The 22023-nt window shown below is 40.9% G+C and overlaps 1 protein-coding gene across 8 annotated transcripts in view; it reads left to right on the top strand.

Annotated features, from left to right (window-relative positions):
- The window catches only part of ROBO1 (roundabout guidance receptor 1), a 682144-nt gene that overhangs the window by 381863 nt on the left and 278258 nt on the right, over window positions 1-22023 (top strand). The window contains exon 1 of one of the 8 annotated variants that reach the window (XM_064726922.1): window positions 5647-6371. The exons of 6 other annotated variants lie outside the window; for them this stretch is intronic. In XM_064726922.1, the coding sequence (XP_064582992.1) occupies window positions 6317-6371 (55 nt within the window). In that variant the 5' untranslated portion in view covers window positions 5647-6316. Of the gene's footprint in view, window positions 1-5646; window positions 6372-11671; window positions 11733-22023 lie in introns of those variants that run through there. One more of the 8 variants, XM_064726929.1, reaches the window with a different exon arrangement.

The raw sequence follows: 22023 nt of genomic DNA, 5'->3' as shown, positions 1-22023 counted from the left end.
GTTTTGTGCAACTCATTTAAAATGGTTGTCTCTGGTAATATTAAACCTTTTCTCTGGTCCAGGAACATAGGTAATTTTCTCTTCAAAATTTTGGATGCATCATTCTTGCAGCCCTTTTCAGTGCCAACAGATTCTGTGGCATGAATGGGAACCCAAAGGCAGATATTACAGAACAATAACGCTCTGTTGAAGCTCTCACAATTCCCGGAGTAATTAAATAAAGAAAAAAAGAAGCCTTTCTCTTTCATTTTGTTAGTTCATTCAATGCCATTTGGCTGATTTGGCTTGTGAGCTCTGCTCCAGGCAGCCAGAACAATCCACTAGGTGACACCCTCATACTCCTCGTAGTGAGGCGAGGAGATAGTGAGTACTGAATGGCTCATTTGTTAAACATTTAAAGCAAATACTGAGATTTCAGGGACAGGTCTCTCTTTGTTTGGCAATATCAGAGATAACACTGGTTTTGTAATAAATACTGTGTTGTTTGTATATAAATTACATATTAAGCAGATTAGCATTTTGTCACTAACAAGAACAAAACCACAAAGCAGGAGTTCTAGGCAATATTTCCTATAATTAAAATAATTTTTAAAAGCGTTTGAGCTAGTCTGCTGAGTAGACTGAATAGCAAATATGCCTTTAGCATTTTCTACTGGGGCAGCAGAAGGAATATAGCTTCAGTGATTTTTTTTTTTTCCAGTGGGGATGTGCTATAGCATCTTTGAACAGAAATGAAAAGACCCATTCACCCCTAATACAAAGGAATATTAAAGGATAAAATTCAATGGGATTTTGCATGTTTATGCCAGTGGTGATTTTTTTCTTTAAGTTCTTTATGTTGATAGTGATGCTTCATAAATCCTTTGAAGAAAGAATCTTTTATCATGGTGTTTTTACACACCTAGCATAATGAGGCTTGAGCTTCCTTACGGTCTCTATCTTTGAATTCATCATAGCAAATAAAATAATATATTTTAAAATATTATATTTTATTGCTATTATTCCTTGCACTGTAATGACTCGAGTGCTATTCTAAATGTTGTATGTAGTGAAAGACACTGGAAGTCTGAATTCACTAGTAGTGTAATTAAGAGTAACATCAAAGAAAATAAGGATTACATCATAAAATTAATGTAAATAAAAGCAAAATCATGGTAAGGCCCAAGCAATCAAATACAAGAAAACAATGTCTTTGAAAAGCATGTTTAAACAGTAACCAGACAGGTCAAGAAAGAGACAGAAATTTACTTATATGGGCATGGAAATCACAACATTACTTGTTTGTTCATAATAATTATCCCAATTAATTATATGGCAACTGTAGGTTTTCAAGCTTTTGCTATTCATGCACTTTTTATATTCAGATGTCCTTTGCAGTGCTCCTTCTTCTAACATATCAGTGCTTGTTTAGATTTAAAGTAGAAAAATCCAATTTTTTTTCCCTAATGAAAAAACCACTGAAATAATGTACTGTTCAGGTATGTTTATCTGTGTACTAATAATGTACTGATCAGGTAGATTTATTGACTTCAGCTAGGATTCCTGGCATGGTTAATGCCAGGAATATACTTATATACTCATAATATACTTAGAGACAAATACACAAAGAGAGATGTATATATAATTCCTCGTATATATAATTCCTCATATTTTTCCACTTAAGTTCAATTTACACTTTAAAAAAAAAATATTTATACTAGTTTTTTTTAAGGCAGTTCACTAAATAATGCGACGCATCACTTCCACGGTGTCCTAAAGAGTCTGGAAGAAGGACTTTTTGAAACTTGGTTGTATCCATATAATCCCTGTGATGTCAATGGGAGCTTAGCTGCAGCCTGCAGAATAAAGGCAGCGATTCAGTAATCCTGGCTGCCAGCCTCGGGACGATAAACTCGGTGAGCCTCTGCAGACACGAGCGCGTGTGACCGTGCAGGGCACACACAGAGGGATTCCTGGCAGCCAGCCCCGCTGATAACCGGGAGGCTACACGCTGGTTTGGAGATCAGGAAGGGGGAGAGCCATCTGAAGTTCAAAGAGGTTTGTGGAGAGGCACCGTGTTTGCCTCTCACAGATGTCATGTGCGTGTCTCTGCCCTTGGAGAGGAGCGCCTGGGATCTGCAGTGCTCACAGAAGTTCAAGTTCTTCTGAATAATCTCTCAAAGCACATCATCTCTTGTATCAGAGGGAGAACTGATTTCAGTCACTTTGAGGGAAGAGTGCCATCTGCTGAATCACAACTATCAGTTCTGGAGAACCTTTTTTGTTGGAGGTTTCATGCAAGTCCTGTGCCTCAAACTCAGGCAGCGTGTGTAATTTTGTGTTTCAAAGTAGTTCTGCTCTCCCAGAAATTACATGTTTGTGTAGGTCTTAAAATATTACAGAATAAACACAGCAAGTACATCTGCTTTATAATCCTCATCGATGTACTGTTCCCCACATCTGAAGAGGTTAAAGCCGTGTTTCTTTTCCTAGAAACGTTTTCTGACAGACACACACATACGTGTGTTTCTCACACGGATGTCTCTATGTCTCAGTATCAAGGACAATAAGAGTGCTTTAATAGCACACATTTTGTAAGAACATCTGCAGAATTAAAGATGATGTCAATTACTTACAAGACATTCTGATGAAATTCTGGAGGCTTACAATTTGAAGAGATTCACTCAGCCGTGCAGCTGTTATATATTATTACAATCTAAATGAATTTTAAGAAAGATAATTAGAGCAGTATACATTCACTCCTAGCAATTTTTCTGAAGTAAGAAAGCACTGACAGCTAAACATTATGTTATGAAGTATCTGAGACAGTACAAATTGAACAAGCCTTTGAAGCTCTACTGTACTTTCACTATAGGTACCTAAAGCAGAATGACTCTGTTCTTCTCAAAGGATAAAAAATTCTTTATAGTGATTGAAACAGTCATAGAGGCTCATTAAATATGGGGTAAGTGTGGCACAAAAGCTTTAAACTGTTTTACGCAGGCTCATCTCATGATCACATGGTAAGGTCATTCAAGCTTCAGAGATTTAATCCACTGCTCTATGGTGAATTTCTCTGACTGTGAATTTCAAATTATCAGCCAGCAAGACTGAAAACAAGCAAATAACAAGACTTTGACATGGCATAAAATTTTACTGGCCCTTTATTTTTTTAAATTACATAAGCAAAAGTGTGAGTGAATCTAGAAATCTATATTGCACTAATGAACAGGAAACAGATTCATCTTGGGTTGAGAAAACTCTCTGGGAATAAGGAAAATGCTTTGTTTACCTTCTGTACACATTCTGTATGTTTCTTGTCAGTTACAAAGTAAATGCATTCATTTATGTTGTTAGAAATTACAAATGCCATAGAAAAGCATTAAAATTACCTTTTATATTTAAAGATTAGAAGAAATACATCCCATATAATCAGAGGAATATATAAGAATTATCCTTTACAAGTAAATAAATAGATGTACACGTAAAATATATGTGTGATGGTACATTCATAGAATAGGTGAACCTATTTATTTCCTTTAGAGTGGCCTACTGGTAGATGTGTAGATTTGCTTTTTAAAGAGATGCAATCACTTAAAATATGTAGAGAATGTGGTAGAATGGGAGTCTGCCAAATATTGATACTACAGAAGTAATAAAAAAAAAAGGTCTTCAATATGTTATTGGTGGTGATAGTGGTGTGTTTTCTTCCAGAAGAGTATTTGGTCTAGGCTTAAATAAAAAAAGAAATCTGACTATACAGTAATCGGGACAGGTTAACTAAATAGAGTATGAAATTCTAGTCATGAGAAATGGATAGAAGAGGGATTACAAAATACCTGCTAGTTAGGGTCTTACTTATATTTGACCCTGTCTGGGAACAGAGGTGAAATAAATGTACTCTTGAGGCCCATTTTCAGCCCTGCATGTGACTCCTGTTTATTTAATCAATTACAAAAGAACAACCCCAAATCTAATTTATTGAAATCTCAAACTTCTCACTAGGATTCAAGGATTATCTCGGGGCTCTTCACTGTTTCTGCTGTGTGCTTTTAACTGTGGAGGTGCTAATGCATTTTTCTTTCATAAAGGGCAGGATTATGCATGAGGTCACAACAGGAAGAGAAATGGTTGGCTAGGTACAGCTTGAAGAAATGTGCTCATATGCAAAATTATTCACTGCTACTGATTTCACAGTTATGATTGCTTTCTAAATGTGTTTGAAGTAGGACACTAATTCATTTTTCTCTGTGAAAATTAATTGGTGTAAAACACTAGATTATTTTTCTAACTTTTGGGTGTTAATCAGTTCTTATCAGTTTTAGGAGAAAATCTTGCCAGTTTGGTTGCTGCTGATAGAGATACACTAACCAGGAGCCTCCTTTCCCAATGTAAACCAGTTTTGCTTTACAGTATTGAAAATCTGTCTTTATGTATCTCATACTCATAAAAGTGGACTGAAACAGACTCAGTGCAATGCACAGGACCTTTCTGTTGTTGGACTTTTGGTCAGTTTCCCCTGAGGGATGCAACATGGGGCAAACTCAGTGACATTCCTTGTGGTTTGACTGATGGTGGTGGCTGCCAGCTCCCAAACCTGTTTGGCTGATAACAGCGTGGGGTCTGTATGAATCCTGTGACAGGAAGTACATCAAGAGTCTTTCTATATAGTTTGATTATCCCACGGCAGATTTGCTTGCAATGGGATTAATATATTCAGTATGCTGGCTGGAAATGAAATTTCTTCTTCTGCCTCACTCAATTCTCAATGAATCAAATCTAGGGATAGCTGGAGCTTTTCTGTGAGGTGGTAGTGTAACTTCCAAGTTCCCTGTAGTGTTCCCCTTCTTTCCCTACCACTACATCTCATTGTGTGACATGGCCATGCAGAGTTGCTCTTGTAGCATTTGTCGGTGCACTCAACCGCAGGAGTGACGATTTGAGGATGCTTCTCCTAGAGATTTGGTCCACCCTGAAGCACGGCCAGGCCTTGGCGTTGGGAGCCACCCGGCGAAGCGCAGCCTCGGGAATGCCGGTGGAGACCCGCGCGGGGGTTTTGCGTCTTTGCTTGTTTTCAGCGGGGGTGGGCGAGGGGAATCTGAACTTATCTGCGCCCGGGGCTACCGCCATCCCCTCCCAGCGCTCCTGTGTGGGGATGGGCTCCGGGAGCCGCCCCGCGCGTTACCTTCGGCGGGGCAGGGCCGGGAGGCGGCGCCGGCTCCGCGCAGGGCGGGGCGGGCGGGGCGGGAGCGCCGGGCCGGGCAGCGCCGCTCGGGGCGTGCGGGGGCCGCGTAGGTGCGGCTCCTTTAAGGTGTCCCGAGGCGGCACCAGACCTGCAGCAGCAGCAGCGCGGGCAGGAGGCGGAGGCGGCCGGGAGGGGGAAGGGGAAACCCGCGGCGGAGGCGAGCGGCTCGACGTGACAGCAGAAAGTTCAGGCTCGGCCCCGCCTGACTCGTGCACCCCTGCCCCGGCGGCGGGGCAAGGCGAGGAGCCGCTCCTCCTCCCTCTCCTCCTCCCGCAGCCGCCGCACCGAGGGCGGGCGGTTGGGGTGGGTGGCTCGGGGGCGTTGGCCCGGGGAAGTTTTGCTCGCCCTCTTCTCTCTCCCTGCCTTTTCTTTCTTCTTTCCTTCCATCGCCCCTCTTGTGCCCTCCTCCGGCGTGGGGCGGGGGCCAGTGTGGGATTCCCGCGTGCAGGGGCGGGGGCGGCGGCGATGCTGGGCTGGGCTCGGGGCAGCCGCCGGGGCTCCCCTGCCCGCCGCCCCGCCTGACCGCGGCCGGGCTCCGCCGCGGCCCCCGACGCGCCCGCCTCCTTCCCCCGCCATGGGAGCGGGCGCTGCCGCCGCTCCGCCGCCGCGCTCTGCCCGCCGCTCGCCGGGCGCGCACTGACTCGGCGGGGACACTTCGCGGAGCTCCCTGCCCGCTCCTCGCCTTCACGGAGGGCGGCGGTGGCCGGTCCTGCCCGTCCCGGCTGCGCTCCGTTACCGGCTGGTCCCGGAGTCTGGGGCCGGGGCAGCAACTTGTGCTCGGGAGGCGGCGGAGCTCCGCTGCGGGAACTCGAGGATCTTTTGTTGTCTCCTATCGCTTTGGATAGTCCTGGGAAGTGTCAAGGCGCTCTGAGGAAAGCCCGGGCCAGGAGAGGGGAGGCCGGCCGGAGTTGGCGAGCGGCTGGAGCCCCACGGACCTGACAGCGCCGTGCCCGGAGGGGGCTCGCCCCGGACTCCGGCGGGATTAAAGAACCTCGCTTGCCTTAAGCTTCTGTGGAATTACAACTGGGGGCTCTTCCTTTCTTCCCCCCGCTCTTCTGGCATGAGACTGCTTGCAGGCACCACCCGAGGACAATGATCGCGGAGTTTGCTCACTTTTACCTCTTTGGATTCATATGTGTCACCTCAGGTAACCACCTCACGCAGGCGGGTCACACACGCGGCCGTGGCCGTGGCAGCGCTCCCGCGACCGCTCTCCTCCTTTCCCCCCCTCACTCTCCTTCTTCACCCCCTCGCTCCCCCAGTTTGGCCCCTCCGCTTCTCCCGGCCCCCTCCTTTGCTCGGGAACGAAGCTCGGCTTCCACCCTGCGGGCGCCCGGCCCGCCTTTGCTCCGGGAGCTGCCCGGGCCGTGCGGGCTGCCCGGGGCCGGGAGCGCGGGGATGCGCGGCGCCGGGTCCTGCCCTGGTCCCAGGGCTCCCACCGAGGGTCCATTGATGTAACCAGGGCTGGGGTTGAGCTCCGGCGGGCTGGGACCCTGTGGGAGGTGGCTGCGGTGCCGCTCGGTGCGGCTGCCCGCGGGTACCGCGCACCCTGGGCCGGGCGGTCCGTGGCGCATCCCCCCTTCGCAGCCCCGAGCCGGGTTAACCCCGCGCAGCCGCCCCCGGAGGGACCACGGCGGTGAGGGAGGCAAGGGAGGGCTCCTGGGGATGGGTTTTGTGAATAAAGTTTACGCACGTGTGTGAAGTGGAGCGCCGGCGTGCTCATGGGGAGTGGGGGAGATGGCCGAGGAGATAGGGGGGGATTAGTGCTCATTAGGCACAGTTTGCGCGGGGCTTATGCGAGTTGGGGCATCCTATCGTGCCTGTAGGTTACAGATCCGAGAGGGCAGTGTGGAGGGCGGGTTTGGCTCCGTGCGCCCCGCTCTGGGTGCGGCTCTGCCGGGGCTTAGGGGGGTTTCGGGTTTATCTCTGCACAAGAACCTTGTCTCCCTCCGGAGAACGGGTTTGTCTCCCCGCAGTGTTGCTTCTCGCTCTTAGGAACGCCTTTTGTCACAGGCTAAGTGAGCGCAGTGAATGCTTGTGCCATGGTGGAGGTTGGTTTGGGCACTAACTTCTCTATTTAATTGATTCCTGTAAGTTTGTAGAGGAACCCTTTGAGTCATTAAAGTTATGGTAGCACGAGACATCTGGTCAGTGAATGAATGAATGGAGTTTTTGAAAGGCTTAAGTTCACTGCCTGAAGCTCTAAGTCCTAATTATGTCACTAACTGTAGTAACTTATGTCTGTTTCTAGATTATATCATAAATTTACCTACTGAAGTTTTGCTCTTAGGTATTAGTTTGTTCCTTGTGGCTTTGGATATAGCAAACTTTGCATCCCTGAGTAGCTCTGGCCCTGTTCACTTTTGACCATGCCAGTCATGCCATCTTTAATTTGATTTTTCTCTGTATTGCCTCCTTGGCAATACATGGAAAGAAACAAATGGAAGATGGAAGAAACAAATGGAATGGAGAAGAGCATTTGCACCCATTTGCTCTTTCTGAACCTTTCATGGCAATCATCCCCACCTATGAAGAAAAGTTGACTTCATAGAAAGTGTACTCTAAGTTGACCATGTATTGGGATGTTTTAAACTCCTAAGAAACCATTTTATTTAATTTATCTTTTACTCCTCTCATCTTTTAATCATATATATGCTCAATAAAGTTGCATGCAATTTTTTTTTGTAAAGTTTTTTCTTCCTCCCATGGTAGGGATGCTATCTCTAATAATGTTGATTCCAGCTGAGTTGGAGAGGGAAAAAAAAGGGAAAAAGCCATGATTTTTTATGAAGGCTTTTAATTTTGTCATGTAAGCAAACTCAGTAACAAAGATAAGAGACAAGCACCAGATAATAACGCTGTTTCAGCTCCTTCACCACGAGGAATTTCTTTTTCCCCTCAAGTAGAGTGTGGTCAAATACTCAGTGTTGTGTCTGGAACAATGGAGATGCCAGAAACCTTTGGCAGGATGAAGTTTGAGGGCAGATGGCTGCAGTGCAGAAGGAAGGACAGGAGTCATCTACAGCAGTTTCCACACTGAAATCCTTTGAGTTCTGCTGACAGCTGATCTTGCAAGTTGATTGATCCTTTCCTCCCGCTTCCACTGAAGGGTCTCACTTCCCTCACTTACACCCACTGCTGAATCAATGGTTTGTGTGGCCACACTCTAAATGGGATGTTAGGAACTTCTGCTGAGAGGTGGGAAATGATTGGGGGATGGGAAAAGGAAAAAAGAATTATAATAGAAAAAGTAAGTGGGTTAATGTTTGTTAAAACTGTAATTGGTAAACCACTTAAAATTTAAAACCCCTAATTTTTACCTTGGTGTTGTCTCTGTGGGATCCTGTGAAGTACCTTCTTTCATGTAAGCCTGTGGTTAATAAATGTTGAATACATTTAAATTTGAATAGTGTTGAAAATTGGAATATAGCAGCTTTCCACCCTTATTCTCCCAGTGTAATTTCAATGCTTCTTTGCATACAGAATAAGAATTGCTTTAAGGGATAGTTCTCTGGTATCCTTGTTTTCTTGAGTATTCACCTACTTTCTGCCCTTTCTCCTTCATTCTGAGGCACACTTTGCTTCAGATTCCAAGGATTTTTCATCTCTCTGCTCCCCAGGAAGCAGCAGCATCAAATGAGTATATTTGAAAAAGAAAAGCTTTCACTTATCTGAAGGGCAACATGCAGAACATTTTTGCTGGGAATGAGTGTCAAGGTTCTGCTTTCCCACATGGGTGTTCAGTGCTCTAGCAATTCTCAAGGCTGAATATGTTACTCTGTGATTTTTTTTCTGTTTCCCTCCGTGGAAATCTTTATATTTTGACTAATTATTTCATTGCATTGCTGATTCCCATCTGCTCAGCACCCACCCTTTCCCCCTTTCCTGTCCATGTTATCCCTTACTAATTACTGCCCCTGAAATGGGATTGGTGCCTTTGCTCCAGAGGTTTTTCCATGCTGTGTGGAGCCGGCAGCACTGACACAGCAAGGCAGGAGTGTTTTTCAGTGATAGTTCTAGCCAGTGGAGGGCAAAATTGTCTCTTGTATTCATTCCTTCATGGGAGAGTTACCTTCTGGTGGTTAATAGTTTAAGGGTGCCCATGGAGTGTCCCCAAAGTCCTTTCCAGCTGGCTAAGTTACCTAGTGGAGTAAATAAATCAGCCCCTTCCTTGATACATTTTGTTTGTTTGTTTCAGAAGTTTGTACTTAAAAGCTCCCTCATGGAGTGCTAGAGCATTTCTGGAAATGGTTGTACTCCTTTTATGTATTCTCTGTCTAATAGTAATAAATTGGGAGAGATTTTTTTAAAAAATACACAGTAATTCAAAGGATTATGGAAGTATTAAATGCCTAATCTGTAAAAGCAAATAAGTCACCCAAGAAAACTTTAAAAATGTGTGTTTTTTCACCTATCCCTAATGCATTGTGTGCTGTTCTAAGTAATTTTCCTGGAATAATATTTAAGAAAGATAGAGCCAGCAGCTTAGAGCTGAAGAAGCTGCCCCACTTGTGTTGTGTTTAAAGAGTTAAAGCTAGCAAAGAAATAACCACATGCTCTAAAATTGACAATTCCTTACTTGTGCTGAAATATTCTCCAAGTATCCAGGTATTTGATACAAAGCCAGTTATCCTTATAGTACTGATAGTATCTGTGGAGAGCAGAAATCTTTTTTCTTTTCAATTTGCATAAGTGTGAAATTTTTTTTTGTTTTGCAGCTAGAAAGAGACACTTTTTATTTTCCCTATTGCCTGTCAATTATCTCAGTTTAAACCAGAGGAATACTGAAGCTGATTTTTGCTCACTGCAGTCAGTGTTGGTTGTCAGATGTTTTTTTGTTGAAGTTGAAGAGTAACTTCATTAGCAGGGATCATCTGTAATATTCAGGGTACTGAATTTTGGGGGAATCATGTGTACTGTCCATAAGATTTTATTGGAAAACATGAATTTATGTGAAGAATACTCCTGAGTGTACATGATAAAGATTTTGATTGCATTTACAAAAATAGAAGGGCCATTAAAAATATCAGAAACTACTGACACTGAGGTATCAGTGTTATCATGTTAATACTAGACATCAAATACCTTTGCCAAACAATGTTTGGAAATTATGGTCAAAGACCAATTTAGTTTTCAATAGAAGATGGAAAGAAAAAACCTTTAGAAATTCAAGACAGGGAAATCTATGGTTGTACTTAAAATATCTGGGAACCCGTTCCCTCATTTTCAAATAACATAGGTTTTGGTTGGCACATAGTTTTCCTAAATAACTGGAAGAGTTTTATTTCACAATCCTAAGCAGCAGTAATATTATGTCTCATTATGGGATAGCTTTCCCTAATGAATATAATGATAATTTGCGGTGCCTAGCAAGTCTGGTCACTTGCTGCAGTTGTCAGTGTAGAATTTCTGTTGCTGTTAAATGCGCTGTGTTCATAGCGGTCACTTGGCTTGGTGTCCTGTCCTGGTATTTGCCTTCAAAAATTTGCCTTTCATAGGGAAGATTCCCATTGTCAGTGTCTAAGTTATTGTTGTGGGTTTTGTGTATTTGAATAGTTTGGAATGAGTCATTTTTTTGTTGATAGTTGTTAGTGTTTTGAGGTTATTTTGTGACCTTGCTCTTTCCAAGCAAACAAAATGGCACTTAAGGATTTCATATGCTGAGATCCTGACACATTTTATTTGTGTGCTCTGTTATATAATCTCATTTGGTGGTGATAACCTTCCTTAGCTTTTCACCTGAGTGCCTCTTCATAAAATTGTAAGGTAAATAATGAGGTAACTGAAGTAGCATCCAAGGTGTATTTTAAGTCCAATAAATTGTGTAAACAGAGGAACTAAGAGTATTTTTCTGTAAGTGATAGGCAGGTTGACCAAAAGCTGAGAGTAGAGCAACCAAAAAAAAACATTCTTAAGTATCTTGAAAGCTAGAGGTGCTGTTAAGGGGAGGTAATTCACTAGTTTATATCTTCTTTCTATATACATACATGTATATTTCAGTCATACTGTGCTGTCTCTTGGCTTACTGTGTCAGCCTTAGCATCAGCACTAAATTGTTGTGGGTAGAAGGACATTTTATGTGAAGAAAAAAAAATATTTTATGAGCACAAATATTTTGTAATGCTGACATAGATGCAGCCAGGTGTGTTGGATTCTCACAGCTGAGACTTGGTAGTAATGAAAATCTCAACAGAGAAAATGTGTAACACCTGGGAAGCTAATAATGACTTGAGTTTTAAGTCAGGTGTTCAAGTTATGTTATTCTGTTGTTGGTCTCGAGATCTCATTTTTAAGGAGCTAAATCTTTTGGTATCCTGATTATTAACAAAAGCCAGTACTGTGAGTTATTTTACCCTGAAGGTGATGATACAGATTTATTGAAATAAGAATTTCAATATATGAATTTAATTCTGGATGTCAGAATTTTTGTTGGTTCACAGTTCTTTAGGAAAAAAATGGTGGATTTATCCACAAAAATGATGAAATATGGCTTTGGAACATCATGAAGGTAGGCCTTTCAAACCAGGAATGTATATGATATAATTGGTGCTATGACAGCAGCACACAGGGAGAGATGTTTGTTTATGTGGGATTGTCCATTTCAGGTGTAAATAGTATGGGAAATGTCCTACACTTAAGTAAAATAATGAATAGGGACTCAGGGAAAACATATTCTATTTCCTTTCCTGTCTTTTGAAAACAAAGTGAGGAAACTAATTTTTTTTTATGAGAAAGTGAAGGAGTATATGAACCACCAATGACGTTAAATACTGTCAAATACTTAGAGCTATTCTCAGACCTGTAGTTATTTTCCACGCCTCTCTTGTTCTGAAGCTTAGGAAAATTTCTGACTAAGACTCATGTGTGTCTGTGTATGACTGATTAAAACAAAATTGATAAATTGACAGTAATGAGATTTGTGAGTGGCACCAGGCCAGCGTTTTTAATTAGAGCCTGCTTGCCATGAGAGCAGTGCAGCCAAGGGGAAGGTGCAGAGCGCTCTGCTCACACCCAGGAGCAGCCAAGTCATTTCACCTCTGCTGAGGACAGAATGCTTTATGGAATGGCATAACCTTAAGGTGGCCTTACCAAAAGGAGGCAAGCCATGCTGAGAAGGGGAATAGAAAACATTTTGCCTTGTGTTTTAGTGGTGAGTAATGTTAATTGTGTTTTCCCGGAGCAGAAGCTTGGAAGATTAGAAAGGAGGATCTACTGTTAATAGGCAGAAAATGTACTTGCGGATTTAAATAAAAAAATCTGTTTGTTTTACGAGTTTATAAAGCAATTTTGTGTCGTGGTGGAAGCTGCATTTCAGGTCCTCAAGTTTACTCATAGTTTCTTTCAGCACCACTACCCAAAGACCTGCACAGAACTTGAGCACTTTTCCATCAAAGGTTTGGTGAACAGATGTGCTGTTGGAGGAGTGGAGGACCTCATGGTGCAACTTGAGCATGCACTTCATACCTCAATGTTCAGTACATGGGTTTTGGTAAAAGCAGCAGCATAATGTCATCTCCAGCCTCATTTTTTACATGTTCTTGTTTTCTCTTAATGGATTTATTATATGTATATAAACTCTATATGGCTGGTGCATAAAACCATTTCTAAATAAAGGCATCTTAGGTATTTATCTTCTCATTCAGAAGGCTGACATGTACAGACTGCTTGTATTAGCATCTGTACTTTCACATAATTGTAAATGTGTAGCTGAAGATTTCCTCCTTAGCATTCAAAGAAATTCCATAGAAATTACTGGATTTCACATCTAAACAACAGGAGAGGACCTCTAGGGGCTTGCTCACTGGTGGTAGAGGTAAAAATTCCACAAGGTACTCCTATTTAAGTAATTTTTTTCTGTCTGTACTCCTCTCGAGAGGCATAGGGCTTTTTGTACTATGTTAAATGTTTCTATTTATTTACATGTAAGTAAATAACTGGAAATTAAATAATTAGGACATTTAATTTTAGTACAATTTACTATAAATTCAGCTTAGACCAAATTGGATAGTTGAATGCATTATTATTGTTTTTATTATTGAAGTGGTAGGAATATTCTTAATAGAAAACAAGCATATTTTCTGGACTGTTGCCATCTTAAAATACATACTCTTTCTTTGAAGAAATAAATAGTCAGATATGCAAAATTATTCAAGCTGCCCTTTTCTGTTGGGAAGTATTTGCTCAATATGGTATTGCATTACCTTAAGTCTAATACTAATATTGTGAATGATTAAAATAATATGAACACCCCTGACTGTAGATTAAAGGTCTGTAAATCTGACAAGCCCGTGCTGAGCTCTGGATTTAAAATCTTAAACTTGATATTTTATTTTCTTCATCTTTCATGGTGAATTAGGAGTGGAATAAGCTGAGTTTTGGAACAGCCTATGTAATCTGTGCAGGCTGGAGTCATCCATGAGAGCCATGAGAGAACTGTGTAGTCTGTGTGCTCTTCATGTTGTTCAATTCTGCACTCTTTGTCTTCTACTCCCTTGGCTGTCTTGTACATAAATCAGAATTGTGATTTCTTTAGAACTGTTAAACTGTTTCATGCTAGCATTGCATTAAAACTTGCTTGGCTGGCATTTTCGTGCCTTCTGAAATTAGCATGTCCTCAGGCAAGGTATTTATTTTAGATTGTTGGTTAGTTATATTGCCTCTTATCTAATTGCTCAAATGCCTTTATGTGGAAGATTAGACTCATAGAGAAGTTCATGGTTATAAATTCAAGTATAGAAAACTTTAGTTTTACTATTTGCTTCTACAGTAGCATAACAGACATTAACAGGTTTTATCTTAGAAATTAGGTCTTAATACATGGCCAAGGATTTAGTATAGGCCTAGAGATATGCATTGGCTCCACTTCATTCTGGAAACAGGTGAAAGGAGAATTAAATGGTGTTTGATGGAGGACATGCTTGAAAGAGTGGCTGGATTTTTTACAGACACTAGACCTCAGATTTTTGGAATCCAGGGCCTTGTGATAGGTTGAAGTTGGGAGCCTACAATCTAAATTTGGAGCCACTTAAAATCAGTAGTGCCTGTTGAAAATCTTGATTCTAGTGTTTAAATGAAATTGCCTAAAGTGTTTGACTTTATCTTCAGTTGCAAATGTTTGTGGATCATTGTGGGTTCTTAGCCAGTGTGAAAACTGAGATTGTAGTGAACATTGACTTAAGAGCCAATTAACTGAAAAAATCTGTATAACTTTAGATTTGCATGGGCCTCACTAGCTATGTGAAGGGTGAGAAGCCAGTCAAAAATGTGTTTGAGTATGTGTTCTTTTAGGAACTTCTCAGCTTGCCACTTTTGTAGTGCACTTTGCTAACACTGGTCAAAAGCAGACTTTTCAACCCAGACACCTCCTGTTGGCCAAATAAGCCCAATCATACAAACCCAAGATGAGGACAGCAGCCCCCAAATCCACAGGTGGATCTGTGTTTGTGTGGAAAGTGTAATCCAAGGTCCTAAAATACCATATTTTGATCAAGTGCTCAGCAATGTCACCAGGCTTTTTCTTTTATCAAAACCTCTTGGCACCTGGTATGAAACTTGGCACCTGCTGTAGCTTTGTGCTGGGAGATCTCTTGAATGCCAGACAGGTTCAGAACTGGGATTTGCAAATTCTCAATGCTTCTCCCCTCACCTCCCACTCACAAAACAATTCTGTCAATGCAGCTTTCTAGTTTTGGAATATGTGTAAGGCCCTAGGTACTGCAGCTGACAGATACTTCATAATCAGAGTGTTTAATGGTAGGAGGTGATAAAGGGAGAAAAAAAAATGATAGTGTGAGGAAACAAGGTAAGTAAGGATAGTAACAAACTCTTTTGCTTTTTTCTTCCCAGAGCAGGAGTTGGCAGAGGAGAGGTTGGAGTTTGGGACTGTGGTGCTGTAGCAGCAGAATGCAGGAGAGAGAGAGGATGTTTGTAATGAACAGGTTGAGCACAAAGGTCTGATGGAACTGTGGAATGAAACTTGTGCCGTGCTAGTCATAAAAATGATTGGCAGGAGGCCCCATGCATGGAGTAAAATCCTGTCTTCACCACTGTGGAAAATTATGGTTTCAACTGTGAAAGGAGGTGAAGCTTGGAAGGAATTAGCATATCTCTAGCACCGAGTGGCATCTGGAACTGAATGGCTGGGTTAAACCATTCAGTGGTGATTAATGAGGCTCCTTGCTCAGGTTGTACAGCCTTTAAAAATTAAAAGGAGAAATTTAGGAGTAGATGCAAAGCAGAAAGAAGGAGCCATTGCTTTATTTACCTCTTTAAATACAGAGGGCAGAATGAAGTCTTCCCTACCTTTTGATACAAGGAGAGATCTGTTAAGTGCTGTTGTTAAGCTTAGAAACTAAAATATGAATTTCTGAGTAATTGTTTTGAGGAGCATTTTGTGATTTTTCAAATGCATATGTAGCAATGCAGACCTTGAAATGAGAAGGAGTGTGCAGGATAGGATTTTGCTGCTGCTGAGTACTTTGCTTTCTAGAAAACTTCAGAAAATAGTGATTTCTGTTTTCTCTCCCACTCATGAATGTTAATCTGTGCTACCTGTAGGGAAAGCAAATATTGAAACACACAAAGTGAAACAGGCTTAGAGGCATAGCATGCACTTAAGCTTTCCTTGAGCGTGGTTCTGGCAGCTGCTGAGCTGAATGGTGATGTAGCTTGGTGTCATATCAGGAATAAATGTTCAAAATGTTCAAAGGCTGTTCCTCTCTAGGAGGATTACAGTACTGATATGAACAGTTTTAAGTTTTTAGTGGAGCAAGTACAGAAACCAGTGAAGTGTGTGTTTGAGTGTTAGATTTTTTTCCTTCAGAATTGTGGGGGGGAAAAAAAAAAACCCAAACCCAAATAGTGGCATCATTAATGGAGCTATTGCTTAAAACGACGTTTCCACAGCAAGTTCACATAGATAGAAAATAAAAGGGAGCTACAGTAAGGTATTATCCCTCTGGAGCTAAAACAGGATTCTGCTTAAATTTCTACCTGTTAGGGGATGAAGTTCCCTAAAATGCACTGCTGTAAAATCTCTGCTCACAACAGTTTTGGATTCTGGATTGTTTTTTTTTTAACTTATTTACTGGCTATCTAGCATTTATTTGGGGAGAGGATGGTGGTCTATTCATCAGAAAATAAGGAAGAAATAATATATAGGTTTTTTTAAGCAAAATGTTTAAATCTCTTTCATTCATACTTTAATGTGGTTCGCGTGACCATAATGTGGAAGGAGATTTTTTAATCCACCTCCACCCTCCAGTGCTTCATATTAGATGGGGATTTTTTTGTTTTGCCCCTGCATTTGCTGGGACAGCCAAGGTAGGGCAGTTGACCTGGTGCTTTAATGTTGTGACCAGGAGGAGTGAATGTTATTTTCACAGTCAACTTTTGTGGTGATTTTGTTTGTTTGCTTGGGTTTTTTGTTTGTTTTGGGTTTTGTTCCGGTTTTGTTTGTTTTCTGGAGGGTTTTCTTGGGGTTTGTTTGTTTTTTTTTCCAATTCTCTTACTATAAGGTTTATTGATAGAGTATGTGTGTTTGTTTGATTTTTGAGTAATAACTAGGTTTTTTTTTTTGCAGCAACATGACTGTTTAGATGTCTAAAAGTCATTTATTACTCCAAAAAGATTGGATTAAAGTCTACATTGAGATTGTGTCTTCAGAATTGATAGTTACGTCTTTGAAAGAAATTTACATTTTATTTTACATCATTTCCCAGAAAGACATTTAAAGTTTGTTTTTCTGTTACCTTATTACAGGAGGGAAGGCAGCAACCTCTCAGCTAGAAATTCACAGTGACCTACAGTCTAGTAATAATTAGAATTAAACCGAGTTAGTAATTTCACTTGGCCATTTCGTCAGAATTCCTGCAGGCATGCAGCTGATAATTTTGAATCTCATAAAATGAAATTTTATTTTACTCACCTTACTAAGGTCAAGTAAAAAGCCACATCAAGTTAATGAGTCCTTTTCTTTGCAGTGAACTGAACGTGGCGTTTGTTTTTGTTCTGGCAGTCATGAAATCACAGGGTGTTGGCGACAGGTCCATTATTGGCTCTGTGCAGGGTTGCTGAGGGCTCTTACTCCACCCAGTGCATTATGTGTGCAGACTTTATCGTACTCGTTAAAACTTGTTTCAAATTGAGGAGTCCTTTTTTTTTTTTTTTTAAGCAGTAATAAAAGGAAAATAAAAATAGCTCCCTCTTCTTTATTAGCATAAATGAAAGAGTAGCAGCAACCCATTCCTTTTGTGACCTGAGGAAATAAAACAAAATTCGGATGAGTTCTCAGCCCCTTCAAGTCAAAGGAGGTTTGACTGTTGATGTCAGTTTTTATCTTGCTTTGCAGAAGCTCGAGTTGTGTGTTACTTACTCTACATGATGTTACATAGCAACCTTAACAGTGCAAAAAAGGAGATGATGACAAATTGTTCTCAACTTTAAAAATGAGACACATTTAATGGCCTTTAAAATTGCGATTTAGGTTTTCTTTTTTCATTCATAGTAAGATTGAATTTCTTGTGTGTTGTTGGTGCTGTTGGTGTCTTTTATGTGGTAGCCAGTCTTTCCTCTGCCCTCAAAACAGCCAAACTGGTTTGGTTTCAGCTTCTCATTTTTGTCTTTGATTTTTTAATTTTTTTTTTCTGATAGTTTTTTCTAAACACTTCTAGTAAGGAATTTTCCTGTACTGTACAAGATACTCTTTTTTATGTTTTTTTTTTTTTTTTTTTTTTTGTTGTTGTATTTTAGGAAGGATAATACATAAATCCAAGGTTTTGTTTTCTGTAGTTGTGATTTTTCAGCAAAAATGCTCAACTGTCAGTTTTGAAAGCCAGCACAATCTGATTCCTTCTAGACAGTACTTGAAAGGAGCCATAATATATTCTTACTTAGATGACAGCAAGCTCATCATGTTTTAGAACATGTTCTTTTCAAACCTCTACTATTTTTTTTCCCCTATGAAGTTTCAAATTACACAAAAAATAAAACCAGACCTTTCCCTGTGACTTGTCCTTTTTCCTAGAAGTACCAGGTGTCTGATCAATAGCATGTGCTGGGAAGCAAGAATTTCATCTGAGCCGACTTGAAATGCTCTTATTTACAGCTTCCATGAGCTAGAAGTTGTATGTTTCTTTTTGTTTTGCTTTTCAACTAGTCACTGCTAGGTAGAGTTTTGTTATTTCACTACTGATTTAAGACACAGATATGTACATAGTTTTCTTCAGGCTTTTAAAGGCTCAAGTTTAAGTGGTAGATCATTATTCTACGCATCAAAAGTGAAGGGTGATTAACTCTGTCTGGGTGCACGCAGTGTAATTTTAGAGGCTGCAAATGTTGTTACAAATCAGGTTAAGGTTTAAAGGTGAAAGTTTGGCTGAATGACTTTTACAGCTTTAAGTTAATGTATGCAAACAAAGAAACTCTTGTTTTCTACCCATTTGTGTCTAATGAGCAAGTAGCTTGTGGTAGAGAAAAGAAAATGGGATTATTGTGCAGTTTGCCATAAAGTTAAAAGTACATACTTTTTACTTCAATTTAGAAGTTCCATTAAATAGACTGAATCTAATAACTTTTTTTTAGGCTCTTCATCATCTAAATGTAAAGTGAAAGGAAAATGGCTTTAAACTAAGTGATAATGATAAACTAAATGATAATGGTTTTAAACTATTATAGCTTAACTTTTAGCATTAATGTATTTTTGTAGATTTCCTCATGATGTCATTAAATAATTAGAATTACCTGTTGAAGTAACACAAAATGCTTGTAGTATGTTTAAGCTTTACTTCTAGGTAGTTCTAAAGTAGTATTGATAACTTGGATTTTCACTCAATTCTCTGACTTAGCTGTATTTCTGAAACTGTAAGTTCAACAGCATGTGGGAAGAGAATGACCATTTTTTAAATATCAGGGAAGTTATATACAAGGCAGGATTTTTTTTTTTTAAGGTATCAGCCTGATTTATGATGTTAAAATTGTAAATAATGACACAGGTAGTGTCTGTGTCCTCTGTCCTTGTATCTCCCTCCCTCACCCTTAAAGATTTCTTAAGTAGCCAAGCAATTGGGAAGCTCTTTGGAACTTCGGTGATGGATTCTATATACATTGGCTAAAAGTTAAATGGTGTGGATTTTTATAGGACTACATAGTAGTAAGAAGCTGTTCAGCTGCATCTGTAGTGATCTAATCTGCTAGCCATTCTGAGTGCAAAAGCCAGGGTGTATAAATGGAATGAAACAAAAGGGAAGTGATTAGCGGGAATAAAAATAAACATCTTTTAGTCTCGGTAAATGATACCTTTAAAGCACAGCAGCCTTGTCGAATATAATTAAAGTTGTAAGAACTGGGGTAAGGTGAGTGGACTCTATTCTCTGAGGTCATGGTGGAAATACAGAGGTCAGGGTTTTGCACTTAGTCTTATGTAAACAATGTCATGCCTTGCTAAGTATAAGAATTGATTTAACGAGGTTAAGATAATTTTAAAAAACCCAAACAAAGCAACAAAACCCTTCAAACAATAAAAAAAAAAAAAAAAACACCAGAAGAAACAACCTAGGAGAAAACAAGTCTGGGACAAAGGTGTATTCATTTGATACCAAAATTTGAGTGCAGCTTCCTTATCTTCTTCTAACCAGTTGATGGGAAAAGGTGGGAAGTGTGAAGGATAGGCTTTTATTGGGAATGCTGTTGCTGCTGAGTGATTCTGTGCTGTAACATCTCTCTAGCTTTCCCTGAACCTATTCCTTAAAATCTGCAGGCAGTTGTTTGGTTTTGCCTCTGTTTCAAATTGAGACATCTTGATAGAATTTTGTATTTCTAGTTACGTCCATTGAAGACTGTTTATTTTTTTTTTGCTAGGGAGTTCAAGTGCTTATGTTGCTTGCAGTCGTGACTCATTGAACCCTAGAATTGTATGAGTTGGATGTGACCTCCTGAAGGAGTGAGCAGGGACATCTCCAACTTAATCAGGTTGCTCAGAGCTCTATCCTGACCTCAAATGTTGCTGTATGCCTCCCCAACTATAATATATCTTTATTTAGTTTCAGTGGTTGTAGGGTTTGAGTCTCTTCATAAGTGGTTTGGATTATGTATTCAGACTTACATTTATGCATGGTAGAGAAGAAATTAAAGGGTGTAGGGGTATCCTGGCAGTTCTCCCTTCTGAATGACAGGAATTTTGTTTCTTCTCCCCCTGCCTCATCTCTGACTCCTTGTGTTGAGCCTCTTTTCATTACAGTTCATCACCAGTCAGAGTGAACCAGCAGCTCCAGACAGAACATGTCTCTTGTTAAAGAAGGAGGGCTGGCAAAAACCCGTAAGACTTAAATTGGAAATGGAGTTCTGGAACTTAGTCTGGCAAGCACAGGCACCACTCCCTCCCAGAAGTTTCCAGGGCAGTTGCTCAGGCTTTCAGAGGCTTTGTGCAGCCATCCCCAGCTGTGGGCTGGCTGGGACCAGTTTGAGATGGCCGGTTGTGTGAGCTGTCACTGAAGAGGGCTGCAGGCTCTTGCAGGAGAGGAAGATGGGTGCTCAATATAGTGATTAAGCATGAGGAAGAAACACCCTGAAGTTCCAACTGGCTCTGGGCAGCTCTTCCTTGGTGTGAGATGCTGCTTTAATGTAGGTCAGCTTTAACTGTTGTAAATGAGTGTAGTTCTAGTGAAGTCAATGAGCCGCTGTTAATTTACTGCACTTGAGAATCTGCCCGGGTAGATGAGCAACTAGAAAACTCAAAGGGAAGTGCTTATCCAGCAAGAGAACTTCAAAACCAGAGAGGTGTTTTGTATTTGTTTTCTTCCTCCTCTCTTCTGAGGAAGAAGTTAACATTCCTACATCCCAATGGTGTTTAGTGAAAGTAGAATTTTATTCACCTAGAGAGAGCTTGTAAGCTGTTGCTGTTTTGGAAATAAAGGGATAATAGGTGTTTCAGCTGCTCACTCCAGATCCTCTCTTTGCTAATAAAATGAGTGGGTATCACTTCACAGCACAAAACTGTCAGTCAGCATTCAGCATGACTGACATAATTAGCAGCTTCTAGCTGGAGGAGGTTGGATATTGCTTTTGGTGGAGACTGCTAACACTTGGCCTTGCCCTGCTCACAGAATAGAGGCATCATGGATCCCAGGGGTTTCAGTACGTCTAGTGAAAATTACATAAACACTGTGTTTTGCCCCACAGCCTCCTCCCAAAAGGCTGTGTTGTAGTTGTTGTTTACCTATGCTGTGAAATAGTCAAAGAACAGGATGTAGGCTGGTTCCACCTTTGATGAGGCTCATGAGACTCTGTGCACTCATGAGGCTCTGTGCATTCAAAACTACTTCATCAAAGGCAGGCTTGGGTCAGCCTGCTCCTTATAAATGCAAATGTATGTCACAGGAAATTGCAAGACTGGTAACACTTACAATTTTCTATTGTTCAAGAAATAATAACCTTACTGATCAAATGAAAACTGGGGCTGTTTTGGCAAGCTGGATGACAAATCTGGTGACTACAAAAGCTGTGCCAGAGCAACTAAGCCAATAAAGTTTCCTAATCTAACGTCATCAAATAATGCTGTTTGTAAATCTTTGAGAGGGGTCAGATGCTATTAGTGACTAGACTGTGCACTCCTTGAAAATGTACAAATAAATAGAAAGACAGCTTAATTCCATAGTGTACTACACATACACCCATTGGAAGAGTGTGCATTAACCGAGGAAAGAAAATGCCAGCTGACTCAGTTTTATTGCTGTCCTCAACAATTCAGTTCTAGCCAGGGACTCTAAGACTAAACTCTTCCAGCTGATGAGATTATTTGGTTA

The sequence above is a fragment of the Zonotrichia leucophrys genome, chromosome 1 (genome assembly GCF_028769735.1).
Source record: "Zonotrichia leucophrys gambelii isolate GWCS_2022_RI chromosome 1, RI_Zleu_2.0, whole genome shotgun sequence".
Taxonomy (NCBI): domain Eukaryota; kingdom Metazoa; phylum Chordata; class Aves; order Passeriformes; family Passerellidae; genus Zonotrichia; species Zonotrichia leucophrys.
This window is presented reverse-complemented; position numbering and strand designations above follow the sequence as displayed.